Source organism: Canis lupus, chromosome 8 (genome assembly GCF_003254725.2).
Source record: "Canis lupus dingo isolate Sandy chromosome 8, ASM325472v2, whole genome shotgun sequence".
NCBI lineage: Eukaryota > Metazoa > Chordata > Mammalia > Carnivora > Canidae > Canis > Canis lupus.
Genome location: NC_064250.1, coordinates 2,387,043 through 2,407,589, shown reverse-complemented (window position 1 = coordinate 2,407,589; position 20,547 = coordinate 2,387,043). Strand labels below are relative to the sequence as shown.

General features: G+C 41.4%; 1 protein-coding gene and 2 gene segments (V, D, J or C); 1 reads left to right on the top strand and 2 right to left on the bottom strand.

The window, feature by feature from the left end:
- Positions 1 to 395: 395 nt before the first annotated feature.
- On the bottom strand, positions 396 to 1,019 carry LOC125755634 (T cell receptor alpha variable 10-like). The segment is given in 2 exon segments: positions 396 to 709; positions 933 to 1,019. Coding segments are annotated over 2 exon segments (366 nt in total).
- Positions 1,020 to 12,922: 11,903 nt separating this feature from the next.
- LOC112657850 (BRCA1-associated RING domain protein 1-like) lies at positions 12,923 to 15,565 on the top strand. The gene is given in 4 exon segments (XM_025444015.3): positions 12,923 to 13,041; positions 13,043 to 13,107; positions 13,110 to 13,589; positions 13,806 to 15,565. Coding segments are annotated over 4 exon segments (2,310 nt in total). The 5' UTR covers positions 12,923 to 12,973; the 3' UTR covers positions 15,503 to 15,565.
- A 1,586-nt stretch (positions 15,566 to 17,151) lies between these two features.
- LOC125755649 (T cell receptor alpha variable 9-2-like) lies at positions 17,152 to 17,883 on the bottom strand. The segment is given in 2 exon segments: positions 17,152 to 17,606; positions 17,745 to 17,883. Coding segments are annotated over 2 exon segments (405 nt in total).
- Between the last annotated feature and the right edge of the window lie 2,664 nt (positions 17,884 to 20,547).

Here is a 20,547-nt window from a genome sequence, read left to right as displayed (position 1 = left end):
CCATTAAATGAGGAATAAAAATCTGTCAGGAGGAAGGAAGCTTATCAGATATTGTCCTCAGCCCCATCAATGTTTTGTTTTTCCACTTAGTTGACATTCTACTAGTTGCTGGAGCTGATCACTCCTGTTAAAACAAAATTATTTACTTCAACAGCACAGCAGGAATGGAAATGACAGTCTTACCTTTGGGAATAGCCAGATGCAGCAGTTAACCTTATGTCTTGAATGAGGATGACTTTATGACATGTAGACATCTCAGCTTAAGTTCAAACTCAATCATATGTAAGAAAGAAGTATCAGCTCACTTGTGAAAGTATATACTATATGAAAAACAACATTCTACTTCACTTCCTAAGCCTCTTGACAACCTGCAGGTGCAGGTTTGGGTACTGGATTCAAGTGCTCAGGGAACACAGTGCGCTCACCACACAGATGTAGGAGGCTGAATCACTAAGCTGGGCAGCTGTGATGTGCAAGGAGCTCTGCTTGGAGTTTGCATCCAGAGTCACTGTGTAGCTTCCATATGACTTTTTGCTGTCACTGTAAGTCATGCCTATCAGAGAAGCAGGACCTGTCCCCGTGCTGTGCTTGTACCACCTTAAGCTGCCAAAGGGGTTCACTGTATAGTTGCATTGAATTGTGCAGTTCTTCCCCTCCAGGGTGATCAGAGATGGAGGATTCTGTTCCACTTGGTTTTTGCCACTCACCCCTATTCAGAAAGCAAAGTGAGATTTAAGAAATAGATCATCCATTTTAATGCTTCCTAATTTGTAGCCATTCCTTTTCTCTGCAAGGAATCTCAGGTAAACTATAAAGTGGCCTCATTTTCTCCCCTTCTCCTACCCCAGTGCATACACTTTTGCTGAAAATCCTAAGAAAATGTTCCCCTGACCTTCCTGCGTGAACCTGGCTAAAACTCTGCATTAACTTACGGCAAAAATGAAGCCCCAAAACCACCAAAGAAGTCCACAGATGCTTCTCCATCCTTCTTCTGCACAGGGCTACCCCCAAAAGCTGACTGGTCTATTCAACATTTTTTTTTAACACTAAACAACGAGATTCTCAAGGTATGCGATCAGCCAATCAGAGACCACATGCCCCTCCTATACACAATCATACCTACAGTCAGGGCCATTGAAAACACTGCCATCTTGGGGCTGTAGATACAGTTGCTCAAAAACTCTGATTAACCTTCTTCCAAGGTTTTCTCCTTGCCAATTGCAATATGACATAGGATATGAGCCCTGATATGACTGGGTTAGCACAGTAAACTGCTACTTAAAACATGTTTGAACACTTCAGTCTGAATTCTGGCTGTAGATGATATTGGAGAGAAGAGTTAAGCCTCTACTTTATCATCTTAAAATGAATGTAGTAACATTTGTCCGACAATTTTTGAAAGATGTAGAAGACATGATGCAGGCCATCTCTTCCTATACAGAAACACTACGTTGATTTATCAATGATATTAGTACCTTGAAGACAAGTTCAGAATCCAGCTAAGAATTAAAAACAGCCCAAAGGAGAACAAACTGAGAACAGTTACATTTGATACAGGTAAGAGGAGAATTTCACTTTACTCCTATCAGTCCAGCCACCAAATCAGGATAGCTTAGTACCAAGAAAATTGCTTAGGCCCTGATTTCTCCCATGAAGAGGTAGGTGTTTAGAGGGGAGGGAGTGAGAATGGAATACAAAATTGGCTTCCGAGCTTCTCTGAGCCCCCTCCGTGGGGCTGAGCTCAATCTTGCCTCATACCAGTTCTGAAGGACAGGCAGGGCTGAATCCACTGGAACACCGAGGAACAAAAGTAAAGGAAGGGCATCACTCTACAACTGGTACTGTTTACAAGATTGGGAATAAGTGCAGAACTGAGGTTTTAACCCCAAAAGCAAGAGGAGGAAGGTAAGGGGAACTTATGCTTAATAATTCAAAGCACCTTTCATGAGCCAGTTCCTTTCTCACCTCATAGAGAGCACTGAACAATGAACAGAGCTTGATCCTCTCAGATAGCTAGCTAATTTTTTGGATATGACCCAAAAGGCACAGACAACAGAAACAAAAATAAACAAGTGGGATTTCATCAAACTAAAAAGCTCCTGCATGGTAAAGGAAACAGTTAACTGAGTGAAAAGATAATTTATAGAATTGTAGAAAATATCTGTGAACCACACATCTGATAAGAGACTAATATCCAAAATATATAAGGAACTCAAACAACTTGAGAGCAAATAAACAACATAAAATGGGCAAAGAACCTAAACAGAAATTTCTCCAAAGAAGATCTACAAATGGCCAACAGGTATATGAAAAGGTGCTCAGCATAATTCATCACCAGGGAAATGCAAATCACAACCACAGTGAGATACCACCTCACACCTGTTAGAACAGCTATTGTCAAAAGGCAAGAGATAACAAACCTTGACAAGGATGTAGAAAACAGGGAGCCCTCATACACTTAGTGAGAGTGTAAATTGGTACAGTCATGGAAAACAGTATGGAAGTCCCTCAAAAACTTAAAAATAGAACTACCATACAATCCAGCAGTCCCACTTCTGGGTGTATATCCAAAAGCAATGAAATCAATAACTCAAAAAGATATCCGTGCTCCCATGTTCATTATGACATAATTCACAGTAGCCAAGGCACGAACATGCTATATGTGCACCAAGAGATGGAATCCTGCCATTTGTGGCAACATGAATGCACCTGAAGAACACATAGCAAAAGAAATAAACCAAACACAGAAAGACAAATACTGCAAGAATCAAACTGAATCTTAAGTGTTAAACTCCCAAATGCAGAGAGTAGAATGGTGTTGTTAATGTGGTTTGGGTGTGGGGGGAAACGGGGAGATGTCTGTCAAACAATTCAAACTTTTAGTCAGGCCAGATGAGAAAGTTCTGAAGATTTAATATACAGGATAATGACTATAGTTAATGGTACAGTATACTTGAAATTTGCTAAGAGTGTAGATTGTAAGTGTTCTCATCTCACACAGACACACACAATAGTACTATGTGAGGGACTGGATATGTTAATTAGCTCTATTGTGGAAATCATTTCACAATGTGTACATACATCAAAACATTATATGATATATTTCAAATGTAGATAATTTTTGTCAATTATACAGCAAAAAAGCTGGAAAAATTTTTTTTTTAATTATTTCTTTATTTATGATAGTCACAGAGAGAGAGAGAGAGAGAGGCAGAGACACAGGCAGAGGGAGAAGCAGGCTCCATGCACCGGGAGCCCGACGTGGGATTCGATCCCGGGTCTCCAGGATCACGCCCTGGGCCAAAGGCAGGCGCTAAACCGCTGCGCCACCCAGGGATCCCTGGAAAAATTTTTAAACAAAAGAGAAGATGCATATAAAATGCCTACAAAAGGGAATCATTTGGATTTAGCCCTCAACTAAAAATAAACTCCTTAGGATCCTGTTCTATTCTCTCCTATACCCTCAGTTTGTAGAAAAAAGCACATAACAAAGTTTTATTGAATGAATTAATGATGATGTTTGCTCTAGTACTAACAGTACTATTTTTAGTACTCATTTGTATTTCAACAGATTTTTTGTAGGCCTACTATTTGTCAGGTATGGTCATATGTTTTGAGAATAAGCAAAATCTCTGCTCTCGTGGAATTACAATCTAGTAAGAGAAAGGCACAATATTTGAGCACAAACCTGGTACATGGTAACTTAGAAGCTCGTGAAAGTTCTCCTCTTATTACTTCTATTTTCTCAATGAATAGTTGAGAGTGTAGATATATGTATGAGGCTTTATTGCAAGTTTAAGTTTAGGACACAGAGTGGTATATGCAAAAGATGGAAAGAGACAGACCATGTGAAATAACCAAAAGAAACCTGGCATATTGTATGAGTATAATAGAAACTAGGCTTTCAGAATAGAATTATTGGAAGTAAAGAAGGTGCAGTGGTTAATTTTATGTGTCTACTTGACTAAGTCATGATACCCAGATATTTGGTCAAATGTCAAATTAGAAGTCACTGTGAAGGTTTTTTTGTTTTGGGTTTGTTTTGGTTTTGGTTTTGGTTATGGTTTTGGTGGGCTTTGTTTTGTTTTCTTGAGAGACAGAGTCAGAGGGAGAAGGAAGGAAAGAATCTCAAGTAGGCGCCATCCCAAGTGCAGAGCCCAATATGGGGCTCCATCCCACAACCCTGAGATCGTGATCTGAGCTGAAATCAACAGTTATACACTTGACTGACTGAATAGACCGAGAAAAGCAGATTACTCTCCATGACATGAGTAGGCCTCATCTCAGGAGTTGAAGATCTTAAGAGAAATAGATCGAGGACCTGGAGGTAAAAGGAATTCTGCCTCCAGACTGCTCTGGGACAAAAGCTGCAATACCAACTCTTTCCGGGGTCCAGCCTACCCACCTGCCTTATGGAATTTGGACTTGCCTGTCTCCACAATCACATAAGCCAATTCCTAAAATCTCTTTCTTTCTGTGTCTGTCAATCTCTTTACATACACACACACACACACAAGTCTAATTCCTCCTCTTAAAGAGGAACACAAAGGATACAAAGTTGCACTTAAGATTTAAAGATAAAAATAATTTGAGAGAAACTAAAGAAAATGTGAAAATAAATTTTACCATTTTAGAGTGCTGTGGATTGCTATGCAGGACACATGACTCAGAATCTATTTTAAAAAATGTTAAATTTAGAGGGGGAGGAGCAAGATGGCTGAAGAGTAGGGTCTCCAAATCACCTGTCCCCACCAAATTACCTAGAAAACCTTCAAATTATCCTGAAAATCTATCAATTCGGCCTGAGATTTAAAGAGACCAGCTGGAATGCTACAGTGAGAAGAGTTCGCGCTTCTATCAAGGTAGGAAGACGGGGAAAAAGAAATAAAGAAACAAAAGGCCTCCAGGGGGAGGGGCCCCGCGAGGAGCCGGGCTGAGGCCGGGGCTAGTGTCCCCAGGACAGGAGAGCCCCGTCCCGGAGACGCAGGAGCTGCACCGACCTTCCCGGGCGGAAATGGGCTCGTGGGGAGTTGGAGCAGGACCCAGGAGGGCGGGGATGCCCTCGGGCTCCCCGGGACAGTAACAGAGCAACTGCGCGCCCAGGAGAGTGCGCCGAGCTCCCTGAGGGCTGCAGCGCACGGCGGGACCCGGCGGGACCCGGAGCAGCTCGGGGGGCTCGGGCGGCGGCTCCGCGGAGGGGGCTGCGCGGCCCGGGAGCGCGAATCCAACAGCGCAGGCTCCGGAGCACAGGGCGCCGGGACACAGCCCAGGATCCCGCCTCCCCCGGGACAGGCAGAGGCCGGGAGGGCCCAGGACAGCGAGGACGCTCCTGCCCCAGCTGAGCAGATCAGCGGCCCCGCCCGGAGCCTCCAGGCCCTGCAGACGGAGTTCCTGCCGGAGCTGAATCCAGGTTTCCAGAGCTGCCCCGCCACTGGGGCTGTTCCTCCTGCGGCCTCACGGGGCAAACAACCCCCACCGAGCCCTGCACCAGGCAGGGGCACAGCAGCTCCCCCAACTGCTAACACCTGAAAATCAGCACAACAGGCCCCTCCCCCAGAACACCAGCTGGACGGACAACTTCCAGGAGAAGCCAAGGGACTTAAAGTACACAGAATCAGAAGATACTCCCCGGTGGTTCTTTTTTTTTTTGTTTTGTTTTGCTTTTTGATTTGTTTCCTTCCCACACCCCCTTTTTTTTCCTCCTTTCTTTTTCTTTCTCTTTTTCTTCTTTTTTTTCTTCGTTTTTTTTCTTCCCTTTTTTTTCTCTTTCTCTTTTCTTTCCTTCTTTCTCTCCTCTCTTTTTCTCTTTTTCCCAATACAACTTGCTTTTGGCCACTCTGCACTGAGCAAAATGACTAGAAGGAAAACCTCACCTCAAAAGAAAGAATCAGAAACAGTCCTCTCTCCCACAGAGTTACAAAATCTGAATTACAATTCAATGTCAGAAAGCCAATTCAGAAGCACTATTATACAGCTACTGGTGGCTCTAGAAAAAAGTATAAAGGACTCAAGAGACTTCATGACTGCAGAATTTAGAGCTAATCAGGCAGAAATTAAAAATCAATTGAATGAGATGCAATCCAAACTAGAAGTCCTAACGACGAGGGTTAACGAGGTGGAAGAATGAGTGAGTGACATAGAAGACAAGTTGATAGCAAAGAGGGAAACTGAGGAAAAAAGAGACAAACAATTAAAAGACCATGAAGATAGATTAAGGGAAATAAACGACAGCCTGAGAAAGAAAAACCTACGTTTAATTGGGGTTCCCGAGGGCGCCGAAAGGGACAGAGGGCCAGAATATGTATTTGAACAAATTCTAGCTGAAAACTTTCCTAATCTGGGAAGGGAAACAGGCATCCAGATCCAGGAAATAGAGAGATCCCCCCCTAAAATCAATAAAAACCGTTCAACACCTCGACATTTAATAGTGAAGCTTGCAAATTCCAAATATAAAGAGAAGATCCTTAAAGCAGCAAGAGACAAGAAATCCCTGACTTTTATGGGGAGGAGTATTAGGGTAACAGCAGACCTCTCCACAGAGACCTGGCAGGCCAGAAAGGGCTGGCAGGATATATTCAGGGTCCTAAATGAGAAGAACATGCAACCAAGAATACTTTATCCAGCAAGGCTCTCATTCAAAATGGAAGGAGAGATAAAGAGCTTCCAAGACAGGCAGCAACTAAAAGAATATGTGACCTCCAAACCAGCTCTGCAAGAAATTTTAAGGGGGACTCTTAAAATTCCCCTTTAAGAAGAAGTTCAGTGGAACAGTCCACAAAAACAAGGACTGAATAGATATCATGATGACACTAAACTCATATCTCTCAATAGTAACTCTGAATGTGAACGGGCTTAATGACCCCATCAAAAGGCGCAGGGTTTCAGACTGGATAAAAAAGCAGGACCCATCTATTTGCTGTCTACAAGAGACTCATTTTAGACAGAAGGACACCTACAGCCTGAAAATAAAAAGTTGGAAAACCATTTACCATTCTAATGGTCCTCAAAAGAAAGCAGGGGTAGCCATCCTTATATCAGATAAACTAAAATTTACCCCAAAGACTGTAGTGAGAGATGAAGAGGGACACTATATCATACTTAAAGGATCTATTCAACAAGAGGACTTAACAATCCTCAATATATATGCCCCAAATGTGGGAGCTGCCAAATATATAAATCAATTATTAACCAAAGTGAAGAAATACTTAGATAATAATACACTTATACTTGGTGACTTCAATCTAGCTCTTTCTATACTCGATAGGTCTTCTAAGCACAACATCTCCAAAGAAACGAGAGCTTTAAATGATACACTGGACCAGATGGATTTCACAGATATCTACAGAACTTTACATCCAAACTCAACTGAATACACATTCTTCTCAAGTGCACATGGAACTTTCTCCAGAATAGACCACATATTGGGTCACAAATCGGGTCTGAACCGATACCAAAAGATTGGGATCGTCCCCTGCATATTCTCAGACGATAATGCCTTGAAATTAGAACTAAATCACAACAAGAAGTTTGGAAGGACCTCAAACACGTGGAGGTTAAGGACCATCCTGCTAAAAGATGAAAGGGTCAACCAGGAAATTAAGGAAGAATTAAAAAGATTCATGGAAACTAATGAGAATGAAGATACAACCATCCAAAATCTTTGAGATGCAGCAAAAGCAGTCCTAAGGGGGAAATACATCGCAATACAAGCATCCATTCAAAAACTGGAAAGAACTCAAAAAAAAAAAAAAAAACAAAAAACAAAAACAAAAACAAAAACTGGAAAGAACTCAAATACAAAAGCTAACCTTACACATAAAGGAGCTAGAGAAAAAACAGCAAATAGATCCTACACCCAAGAGAAAAAGGGAGTTAATAAAGATTCGAGCAGAACTCAACGAAATCGAGACCAGAAGAACTGTGGAACACATCAACAGAACCAGGAGTTGGTTCTTTGAAAGAATTAATAAGATAGATAAACCATTAGCCAGCCTTATTAAAAGGAAGAGAGAGAAGACTCAAATTAATAAAATCATGAATGAGAAAGGAGAGATCACTACCAACACCAAGGAAATACAAACGATTTTAAAAACATATTATGAACAGCTATACGCCAATAAATTAGGCAATCTAGGAGAAATGGACGCATTCCTGGAAAGCCACAAACTACCAAAACTGGAACAGGAAGAAATAGAAAACCTGAACAGACCAATAACCAGGGAGGAAATTGAAGCAGTCATCAAAAACCTCCCAAGACACAGGAGTCCAGGACCAGATGGCTTCCCAGGGGAATTTTATCAAACGTTTAAAGAAGAAACCATACCTATTCTACGAAAGCTGTTTGGAAAGATAGAAAGAGATGGAGTACTTCCAAATTCGTACTATGAGGCCAGCATCACCTTAATTCCAAAACCAGACAAAGACCCCACCAAAAAGGAGAATTACAGACCAATATCCCTGATGAACATGGATGCAAAAATTTTCAACAAGATACTGGCCAATAGGATCCAACAGTACATTAAGAAAATTATTCACCATGACCAAGTAGGATTTATCCCTGGGACACAAGGCTGGTTCAACACCCGTAAAACAATCAATGTGATTCATCATATCAGCAAGAGAAAAATCAAGAACCATATGATCCTCTCATTAGATGCAGAGAAAGCATTTGACAAAATACAGCATCCATTTCTGATCAAAACTCTTCAGAGTGTAGGGATAGAGGGAACATTCCTTGACATCTTAAAAGCCATCTATGAAAAGCCCACAGCAAATATCATTCTCAATGGGGAAGCACTGGGAGCCTTTCCCTTAAGATCAGGAACAAGACAGGGATGTCCACTCTCACCACTGCTATTCAACATAGTACTGGAAGTCCTAGCCTCAGCAATCAGACAACAAAAAGACATTAAAGGCATTCAAATTGGCAAAGAAGAAGTCAAACTCTCCCTCTTCGCCGATGACATGATACTCTACATAGAAAACCCAAAAGTCTCCACCCCAAGATTGCTAGAACTCATACAGCAATTCGGTAGCATGGCAGGATACAAAATCAATGCCCAGAAATCAGTGGCATTTCTATACACTAACAATGAGACTGAAGAAAGAGAAATTAAGGAGTCAATCCCATTTACAATTGCACCCAAAAGCATAAGATACCTAGGAATAAACCTAACCAAAGATGTAAAGGATCTATACCCTCAAAACTATAGAACACTTCTGAAAGAAATTGAGGAAGACACAAAGAGATGGAAAAATATTCCATGCTCATGGATTGGCAGAATTAATATTGTGAAAATGTCAATGTTACCCAGGGCAACATACACGTTTAATGCAATCCCTATCAAAATACCATGGACTTTCTTCAGAGAGTTAGAACAAATTATTTTAAGATTTGTGTGGATTCAGGGATCCCTGGGTGGCGCAGCAGTTTGGCGCCTGCCTTTGGCCCAGGGCACGATCCTGGAGACCCGGGATCGAATCCCACGTCAGGCTACTGGTGTATAGAGCCTGTCTCCCTCTGCCTATGTCTCTGCCTCTCTCTGTCTCTCTCTGTGTGACTATCATAAATAAATAAAAATTTAAAAAAAAGAAAAAATATTTTTTAAAAAAATATTTGTGTGGAATCAGAAAAGACCCCGAATAGCCAGGGGAATTTTAAAAAAGAAAACCAAAAAAAAAAATAAATAAATAAAAAATAAAAAAGAAAACCATATCTGGGGGCATCACAATGCCAGATTTCAGGTTGTACTACAAAGCTGTGGTCATCAAGACAGTGTGGTACTGGCACAAAAACAGACACATAGATCAGTGGAACAGAATAGAGAATCCAGAAGTGGACCCTGAACTTTATGGGCAACTAATATTCGATAATGGAGGAAAGACTATCCATTGGAAGAAAGACAGTCTCTTCAATAAATGGTGCTGGGAAAATTGGACATCCACATGCAGAAGAATGAAACTAGACCACTCTCTTACACCATACACAAAGATAAACTCAAAATGGATGAAAGATCTAAATGTGAGACAAGATTCCATCAAAATCCTAGAGAAGAACACAGGCAACACCCTTTTTGAACTCGGCCATAGTAACTTCTTGCAAGATACATCCACGAAGGCAAAAGAAACAAAAGCAAAAATGAACTATTGGGACTTCCTCAAGATAAGAAGCTTTTGCACAGCAAAGGATACAGTCAACAAAACTCAAAGACAACCTACAGAATGGGAGAAGATATTTGCAAATGACATATCAGATAAAGGGCTAGTTTCCAAGATCTATAATGAACTTATTAAACTCAACACCAAAGAAACAAACAATCCAATCATGAAATGGGCAAAAGACATGAAGAGAAATCTCACAGAGGAAGACATAGACATGGTCAACATGCATATGAGAAAATGCTCTGCATCACTTGCCATCAGGGAAATACAAATCAAAACCACAATGAGATCCCACCTCACACCAGCGAGAATGGGGCAAATTAACAAGGCAGGAAACCACAAATGTTGGAGAGGATGCGGAGAAAAGGGAACCCTCTTACACTGTTGGTGGGAATGTGAACTGGTGCAGCACTCTGGAAAACTGTGTGGAGGTTCCTCAAAGAGTTAAAAATAGACCTGCCCTACGACCCAGCAATTGCACTGCTGGGGATTTACCCCAAAGATACAAATGCAATGAAACGCCGGGACACCTGCACCCCGATGTTTATAGCAGCAATGGCCACGATAGCCAAACTGTGGAAGGAGCCTCGGTGTCCAACGAAAGATGAATGGATAAAGAAGATGTGGTTTATGTATACAATGGAATATTACTCAGCTATTAGAAATGACAAATACCCACCATTTGCTTCAACGTGGATGGAACTGGAGGGTATTATGCTGAGTGAAGTAAGTCAGTCGGAGAAGGACAAACATTATATGTTCTCATTCATTTGGGGAATATAAATAATAGTGAAAGGGAATATAAGGGAAGGGAGAAGAAACGTGCGGGAAATATCAGAAAGGGAGACAGAACGTAAAGACTGCTAACTCTGGGAAACGAACTAGGGGTGGTGGAAGGGGAGGAGGGCGGGGGGTGGGAGTGAATGGGTGACGGGCACTGGGGGTTATTCTGTATGCTAGTAAATTGAACACCAATAAAAAATAAATTAAAAAAATAAAACTCTCTTATCCATCTTTAAAAAAATATGAAGTGAAACTCCATCTCATTCATAATTAGAGAAACTATTAATAATAAGGGAAGCCCAACTGACAAGCAAAAGTCAAAAAACTCAGCAATACATAAGGTATGGGGACATAGGTTTTCTGACCAATCATCACTATTAGCAGTACATATTACTGAAAGTAATCTAGAAGACTGTTTATTTGAAAAATACAGAGTAGTATGAATATGTTCCTTTCCTGAACAATATTTTCCCTAAAATAAATCATTATATTTTACTATTTTAATTGTTTTGGCATTCTGACTTTTTTAAGGTTTTATTTATTTGAGAAAGCACACAGGCACAGGAGCATGAGCAAGATCATTAGTGAGATCACGAGTACAAGTAAGGGGGGGAGAGGCAGAGAGAGAAAGAGAGAAGCAGACTCTCCACTGAGCAGGGAGCCCCATGCCTGACTCAGCCCGAGTATCTTGATGATGACCTAAGCCAAAGGCAGATGTCAACCAACTGAGTCACGTTGGATTTCCACTTTTTTTTTAATTTAAATTCAATTTTCCAAGATGTAGTATAACACCCAGGGCTCATTTCATCACGGGCTTTACTTAATCCCAAATTACTATATCAACCCTTCTGCAAACCCTTTGTGTGTTTCCCAGAGTTATGAGTCTCTCATAGTTTGTCTTCCTCTCTAATTTTTCCCCACTCAGTTTCTCCCCCTTCCCTTATGATCCCTTTCACTATTTCCTAGAGTCCACATAGGAGCAAAACCGTATGATAATTGTCTTTCTCCAATTGTCTTGTTTTACTGAGCATCATATCTTCCAGTGTCATCCACGTCAAAGTTAATGGCAGGTATTCGTCCTTTCTGATAACTGAGTAGTATTCCATTGTATATATAGACCACATCTTCTTTATCCATTCATCTGTCAAAGGACATCTTGGCTCGCTTCACAGTTTGGCAACTGTGGACATTGTAGCTGTGAATAATGGGGTACAGGTCTCCCATCGTTATCCCCAACACAGATATACTGAAAAGTTCGGCTATCTGACTTTTTGATGTGCTATTCTTCAGTTTATACTATCTTCCATTCTTCTATAGAGTTTGAGAAGTGATCACTGCTTATTGTATAGGCCCAGGTAAAGAACATGGGTTGTCCATTACTTATAAATTTTCTCATTCAGTCCTCCTATGATCTTCCAAACATTCAACACACACACACACACACACACACACACACACACACACACATGCACACACACGACACTATCCTCCATAATTATTAAAATGCAATTGGTGCCACTTTTTCCTTACCCTCTCCAGTGGGTACAGCACACACTGAGGTACTTCTCTACTATGTGCTCCTTGGTTACTTCTTTATTTGGTCTGCTCAGCAAGTTTGCATTGATTGCACCATATACATACAGCTCACCCTCTAAAATTTTTCTAATATCACTGTCGTTTGTCATCTTTTTCAGTTCTCTTTGTCAGTTTACACCCTTTACAATTCCTTATCATCTTTTTAACAGGGCTTCAGGGGGTACAGAGAGGAATATGTACACTCCATCTTCCCTTGGTATTGCAAGACCATCTCACTCAAGGCCTTCTTGTAGGTAGGTTAATGATTTATGTACTTACCAAGATGAAAGGAGGGGCACAGCTTGTAATTTACATGAGCCACTTCATTATGTGTCTGTCCCCATACCTTCATTTAGAATATCAGGGCGCCAGGCCTGCGGCGTCTCGGTCGTTGCCCGGGCCCGCCCGCCCGCCGCGGCTCCCGCTCGGGGAGGACCCCTGGCCAGGCGGGGCGATGCCGGGGGGCCGGCGGCCGAGGGTCCGCTGCGGGAACCAGCCTCGTCCCGCGCCCGCCATGGAGCCGTGGCCGCGGGGCCTGGGCCCACAGCCGCGCCGCGCTCGACCGGCTGGAGGAGCTGCTGCTCTGCTCGCCTCTAATATTCTGAGGGAGCCTGTGTGTTTAGGAGCGTGTGAGCACATCTTCTGTAGTAATTGTGTAAGTGACTGTATTGGAACTGGCTGTCCAGTGTGTTACACCCCAGCGTGGATACAAGATGTGAAGATAAATAGACAATTGGACAGCATGATCCAGCTTTGTAGTACGCTTCGGAATTTGCTACATGATGATAAGCTTTCAGATTTGAAAGAAGACACATCTAGGGAAAAGTTATTTAATGATGCAGAAAATAAGAAGAATTCAATAAAAATGTGGTTCAGTCCTCGAAGTAAGAAGGTCAGATATGTTGTGAGTAAAGTTTCAGTGCAAACCCATCCTCAAGTCATAAGTGATGAGAACGCTCGGCAGGCTTCAATGTACGAATTTGTTTCTACAAGTCCTCCAACAAGTGTTTCAGAGAGGGCTAAAAAGGCTCGTACAAGATCTAGAAAAAAACAAAAAAAGAAAACTTTATTTTTTATTTTTTTTTAAACTCTTTTTATTTATTTATGATAGTCACACACACAGAGAGAGAGAGAGAGGCAGAGACACAGGCAGAGGGAGAAGCAGGCTCCATGCACCGGAAGCCCGACGTGGGATTCGATCCTGGATCCCCAGGATCGCGCCCTGGGCCAAAGGCAGGCGCTAAACCGCTGCGCCACCCAGGGATCCCAAAAAAAGAAAACTTTAACCGAAATCAACCAAAAATGGAATTTAGAAGCAGAAAAAGAAGATGATGAACTTGACTCCAAAGAGGAATTTAAGGAGAAGCTGGTGTCTTTCTGTAGCCAGCCATCTGTTAACCCTAATCCTCAGGCAAATGGTGAAATAGACTTACTTGCAAGTGGCTCTGTAACAGAGTCACAGTGTTTTAGCAGCTTAGCTGAAGTCTCTTTACCATTAGCTGAGCAAATAGAGTCTCCAGAATTGGAGAGCAGGAATGAAGAATTGACTCCCCAGAAGAATCTCTGTGAGAATCCTCTTCCACCTAAGCAGTCTTTGCCATCAGGTCACAGTGGGCACCGTGGGCAGCACAGCAGCCGGTCCAGTCCCATTTCTAAGAGATGCAGAAGCAGCATTCCTGGCACCAGTAGCCAGCACATAGTGCTTTCAGAAAACAAGCCATTGCCTGGCTGCTCTTCACCACCTTCAAGCAAACTTAAAATTGGTGACACATTAAGGAGGAAAAACAGTAATCTATCAGTTGAGTCCATGACCCTTTCACCAGGTACACCGCCTTCTGCCCTGAATAACCCAAGTTACAGACGGATGATGTCTAGCCCCTCAGCAACAAAGCTGTCACCCAATAGCCTTACAGCCGTGAAGAGAAATCATAGAGGAGAGACTCTGCTCCATATTGCTTCAATTAAGGGTGACGTACCTTCTGTTGAGTACCTCTTACAAAATGGAAGCGACCCAAATGTTAAAGACCATGCTGGATGGACACCATTGCATGAAGCCTGCAATCATAGGCACCTGAAGGTAGTGGAGTTGTTGCTGCAGCACCAGGCGTTGGTGAACACTCCTGGCTATCAGAACGACTCCCCGCTTCACAATGCTGCCAGGAACGGGCACTTGGAGATAGTCAAGCTCTTACTCGCCTCTGGAGCCTCCAGGGATGCCATTAACATATTTGGTTTGCGGCCTGTGGATTATGCAGACAATGAAAATATGAAATCACTATTGCTGCTACCAGAGAAGAATGAATCATCATCAACTCGCCATTACTCAGTACCAAACACTGGTCAGCGTAGGGATGGACCTCTTGTGCTTATAGGCAGTGGGCTTTCTTCAGAACAGAAAATGCTCAGTGAGCTTGCAGCAATTCTTAAGGCTAAAAAATGTGCTGAATTTGACAATACAGTAACTCATGTCATTGTTCCTGGGGATACAGTTCAAAGTACCCTGAAATGTATGCTTGGGATTCTCAATGGATGTTGGATCTTAAAATTTGAATGGGTGAAAGCATGTCTACAGAGAAAAGCATGTGAACAAGAGGAAAAATATGAGATACCTGAGGGACCCCATCGAAGCAGGCTCAACAAGGAACAGCTGCTGCCAAAGCTGTTTGACGGATGCTACTTCTATTTTGGGGGAACCTTTAAACACCATCCCAAGGACAACCTTATTAAGTTTGTCACTGCTGCTGGGGGCCAGGTCCTCAGTCGAAAGCCCAAGCCAGACAGTGATGTGACTCAGACCATCAATACGGTTGCGTACCACGCGAGACCAGATTTCGATCAGCGCTTCTGCACACAGTATATCATCTACGAAGATTTGTCTAATCATCACCCAAAGAGGGTTCGGCAGGGCAAAGTCTGAATGGCTCCTTCCAGCTGGTTTATAGATTGTGTGATGTCCTTTGAGTTGCTCCCTCTTGACAGCTGAATATTACACCAGATGAACATTTCAGATTGAACTTACAGATTGAACTTACATGGTGTGAGAACCAGCCATTGCACTGTTGTGATCATTCACATTTTTAAAAATAGGTAGACTCATTCATACGTATTTTTTCCTTTAATTAAAACAAAAAACAAAAAACAAAAACAAAAACAAAAAACAAAACACCTTATGCCAGATTAGGAACTCATTTGGTGTTTACCATTTAGATGCTGAGATTGTTTTGTTGGATTTTTCTTTTTAAATCTGGTGTATGCTTTGATTCATCATGTCTTTTTATTCAAATTATCAGCTATCAAAGATTAATGAGAGAGTATCAGAACTATTGGTTAAATATACAAGCAGTATGGTTATTATCTCAGCCTTTTAATGTTCTTTGATGAAAAAAATCCACACTTTGCCACCAGCAAAAATGCTTCCCATGCTTAGTAAACAAAAAATATTGTCAAATAATTGATTCTGGCTTTATTGTAATACAGTACCTGGTCTGAATGTACCACCATAGGTGTTAAATTCTTCTGTTTACAATTGTCTTCATCTTACGTTTCATTTCTTATAATTCATGGGGATTGTCAGTTCCTCTGTTTTTATCCCTTCTTTTATCTTGTGTATTCATCAAGAAATCATGATTTAAACCATAGCAGCATTCTTTGGTGGTGAAAATCAACATTGGGCATGTATTTTTATTATATATACTTGCTTATCGCTAACTATCAATCTGCGACTGTGCCTACAGTGTATGTGTATATACGTAGAGCATTTTCTCTCACACATTTTGTCTCACCAGATGAGTGAACTGTCAATCAAATGTTAATAAATTAAATTAGGAGCCAGTTCTTCTTCTGGTAGACCTCACTACATATTGCTAAAATAATTGTTTTGAAGGTCTTAATTTCTTTTGTAAGATTTTTTATTTACCCCTTTTAGATTGCTGTGGAGGCAGAAGTTGGGGATTATTTGTAAAAAGTAGAATTCTTTAGTAAGTCTTCCTAGAAACTGAACATACTTCTAATATGAAAGACAGGAGAAGGGAGACACTGAGGGACCTGCCAGGTTTGGTCTCTGATGCGCTGGAGATGGTCAAGCTGTGGATGACAATACTGAGAGTCTGAAGCGAATGAACATACTAAGATGCATTTATTTGTGTGTTTGAGATTCTGCTGATTATTTCAAAATAAATCTTACTGTACTTCAAAAAAAAATAGAATATCAGCCCATGTCTACCACCTGATTTATTAGAGAAGAAAGCAGGGTAGAGGTCCCTGGCTGCTCTTTTCCTTGCTCAGATATTCTCCTTTTCCTCCTTTCTTCCCTTCCCTTCTTTCTCTCCTAAAACCTGGTTTGGGGGCTGAAGCTCTCCCATCCCTCCTGCCGTCGTACATACTCTGTCATAGACACACTGGGCAGAAACCACCTTCTCAGGCACACTGAGTTCCTCTAAAAGTGTCAACCCACCAGAGTGGCTGAACAACTTGTGGGGCTGGACTTTCCCTGCAAGGATGAGCAAGAGACCACTTCATTGTTATGTGGTTTTATCTTGAAATTACTTACACCCTGGCTGAGGAACGAAGGGCATCAAACTGTTGTCTAAGTCACTAATGGATAGCCAGGTGGGGAGTATTATCTTGGTTCCTAGGCTCTAGCCTTTTGTATGACTTTGTATCAACCAGACGCCGAGAGACAAACAAACACCAACTGCGCTGGAACCAGAGTGGATCAGTCAGAGAGGCTCAGCATCCAGGCCCCCGCTCTACTCTGAGTTTGTGCTCAGCTCCCCCTGCAGTCCCCATCACTGTGTCACTCAGGGCACAGTAGTACACAGCTGAGTCTGACATTTGCACTGAGCCTTTCTTCAAGTGGAAGGATTTGGATGAAATGTCCAAGGTTGCTTCAAATCCTTTGTTGCTTCCCTTTTCCTTGTCTCTTAATGCTTTCAGGAGGATCTGTGGACCTTCTCCCAGATACTGGACATACCAGAAGAGAGTGGGTGTCGTTGATGTTGAGAAAGTACAGTTTATAGTCAACGAAGCCTCTTCTGAGAGGGTCACTTGGCCTTCCATCTGTTTCACTGAGTCTCCATGGATTTGTCCTGGGGAAAAAGAGACCTGTGTCAACTTGAGCAGGCATAACACTCTTGGAAAAATCATAGTTAAAAGTTTTGCTGATACAATGGGGAATAAAAAATGTAAATTTTTTAAAAAGTAAATTTTTGAGGTATTTTCCTTACCTAGCATGAAGACTAAGACAATCACGATGCCTGAAGAACACTTCATCTCTGGAGTGTCACCTAAATAATATTCTTCATTCTTCAACGTGAAGAAACAGAGTGACAAAGAAATGCTTAGTGAAAGCCCTCAGTTCACACAGGAAATGTGATTGTGATAGGAAGCTGCATCCCCTAGTGGACAGGGACTGAAATGGGTGTGTGTTGCCCACAGCAACACAAACTCAGCAACCTGTTTCATCCAAACTGTTTCAACTGTTCCTGTTTCAACCCAAACTCAGCAACCTGTTTCATCCCAGACTCCATGAGGCACATGGCAGGCTTCAGGTGGTGGTTGGAACTCTGAAAAACAACAATCCAAACTCTCAGGTCTATTTTCCTCTTCAGATACCCCCGGATATGGAAGTTCTTTAACAAAGCATCCCAGGGCATTTTTATAGCTGACAGAGTAGCAATCTGATAGAGCATTTTACTACTGTACCTTATAATATCCTCATGTATCCATTGTGGGCCAGCCTATAACCCCCTGACTGCCAGAAAAGGGGTTGGGGTTGAATACAGAAAAACTATAAAGAAGACAAGTCATTGCTGAGTGAGTCTGTGGTTTTTGGCACTGCACCCCAATAGTTAGAACTGCTACTGTCACTTTTTAAGTACTCACTAGATATTTCTTAAATTAATAAAATAATGAACAAATTCCCTTTAATTGAAATAGCATATTTACTTGTTCCTAAACTACTAACGTTTACAAGAAATATTGTTTTTTTTAAGAGTTTATTTATTTATTCATGAGAGACACAGAGAGAGAGAGGCAGAGACAGAGGAAGAGGGAGAAGCAGGCTCCTCATGGGGAGCCTGATGTGGAACTCGATCCCAGTACCCAGGGATCACGACCTGAGCCAAAGGCTCAACTGCTGAGACAGCCAGGTGTTCCAGAAATACTGTTTTTTAACAAAAGCTTTCAGAAGAAGTCACACTATTTGTAGTCAACCATTTTAATAGTCAATATTCCTGAGTTTCAGAATCATTAAAGAGTGAAAAGTAGGAACTCTAGGTAGAAGAAAGATCATACATGAAGTTGTCAAATCCCTGTAGAATGACCTGTGATTCTTATCTTCTGTTCTCACTGTTTTGTTGATTCCAACATATGGTGACTAGTGATTGTGAATCTGACAACAAATACTAATCCTGTCCTCTTAACAAGTTTAGCCTCAAAGATGCTTTCCATTACACCATCCATCTGTCACGTTGTGTTGCCAAATGTTAATCAAATAATTTTCCGCACAGGTAAGAAATCAGGATTATCAGGAATAAGTTCTGGGGAGGGACCCATTTTTGTAAAGCCCTGTAAAGATTTATCTCTGGACACAATAGGCAGCTTAACCCAGCTGTTTCATGGAGGTGATTCCCCACACATTCAGAACTTTATGAGTTCAGGGCCAACATGGTGTAATGCTTTCCCAGATGCAGAGAGAATTAAGAAATTCAGGCTTGGATCCTGTGTTAGGTAACGTGTCTCTTCACTTCCCCTCCACCTTCCAAATTATTTGTCAGAAACCTGCTTCAAATCTATGCTAGAAAGGAATTTCTTGGCAAGCCCCTACAAACTTCTATTCAGATAAGCAGGAACAACGCAAATAGGTTCAGATGATGTTGACTGAAAAATAATTGTATGGCAAATAGATGCAAAACGTCATTATGTATAACTTTAATAAAATAACACAATTTCAGGCCAATGAAAGTCTACAGGAGAAATATTTTGCATTTCGTGTCACTCTAGAGGACTTGTACCACAGTGAGGGCAAATGCTGCATATAAAATTTGGATATTGAATGGATTTATTAATACATAATTTACATCACAATAAGTGGCACCAAATTAAACATTCTCTAAGATTTGTTGTATGCATGTATTTGTGAAGTCATCATCACAATCGAGATAATGAACAGATGCATCACTCCAAAAGTTTCTTCCTATTGCTTTGTGATCCTTCTCTCAACCCTCAGTACACCCATTTTCCAGGGAAACCTTTGTCATGAATTAGTTTGCATAGTTTGTAATTTTGTGTAAATGGCATCATATGTACCCTTTTGCATGGCTTCTTCTCAGAATAATTATTTTGAGATTCTTTCATAGTCATAATTATCAAGACTTTGTTTCCTTATGTTGTTGTGTAGAACCCATCCTGTGCCTATAAAACAAGTGGTCTATTCACCTGTTGATGACTATATGGATTCGTGCTAGTGGGGCTCTTACAAATAAAGCTGCTGTGAATATTTGTGTGCAAGATGTTTTAGACATATGCTCTCATTTCTCTTGGATCAATTTCTGAGAGTACAATGGCTGGATCACACGTTAGGTGTAGAATTCATTTTCTTTTTTTAAGATTTTATTTATTTATTCGTGAGAGACACACAGAGAGAGGCAGAGACATAGGCAGAGAGAGAAGCAGGCTCTTCTCAGGGAGCCTGAGGTGGAACTCCATTCCTGGACCCGGGATCACACCCTGAGCGCAAGGTAGACGCTCAAAAGCTGAGCCACCTAGGCATCCCTCATGTAACTTCTTAAACCAATGTACACGAGTAGCTTTCTTTGTAGATTCCCTGTCATTTTCTCTTCACACTATTATGCCCTCTGTTAATAAATATAAGTTCACTTCTATCTTTCCAAGCTATATGGCTTTTGTTTCTTCTATGTGCCTATTGACTGTAATTTCTACTTCAAATCAAAATACAAGTGATGAAAGCCAAAAATCTTCCTTTATTTCTGACACCAAGGAGAAAGCATTTGGACTTTCCCCATCAAG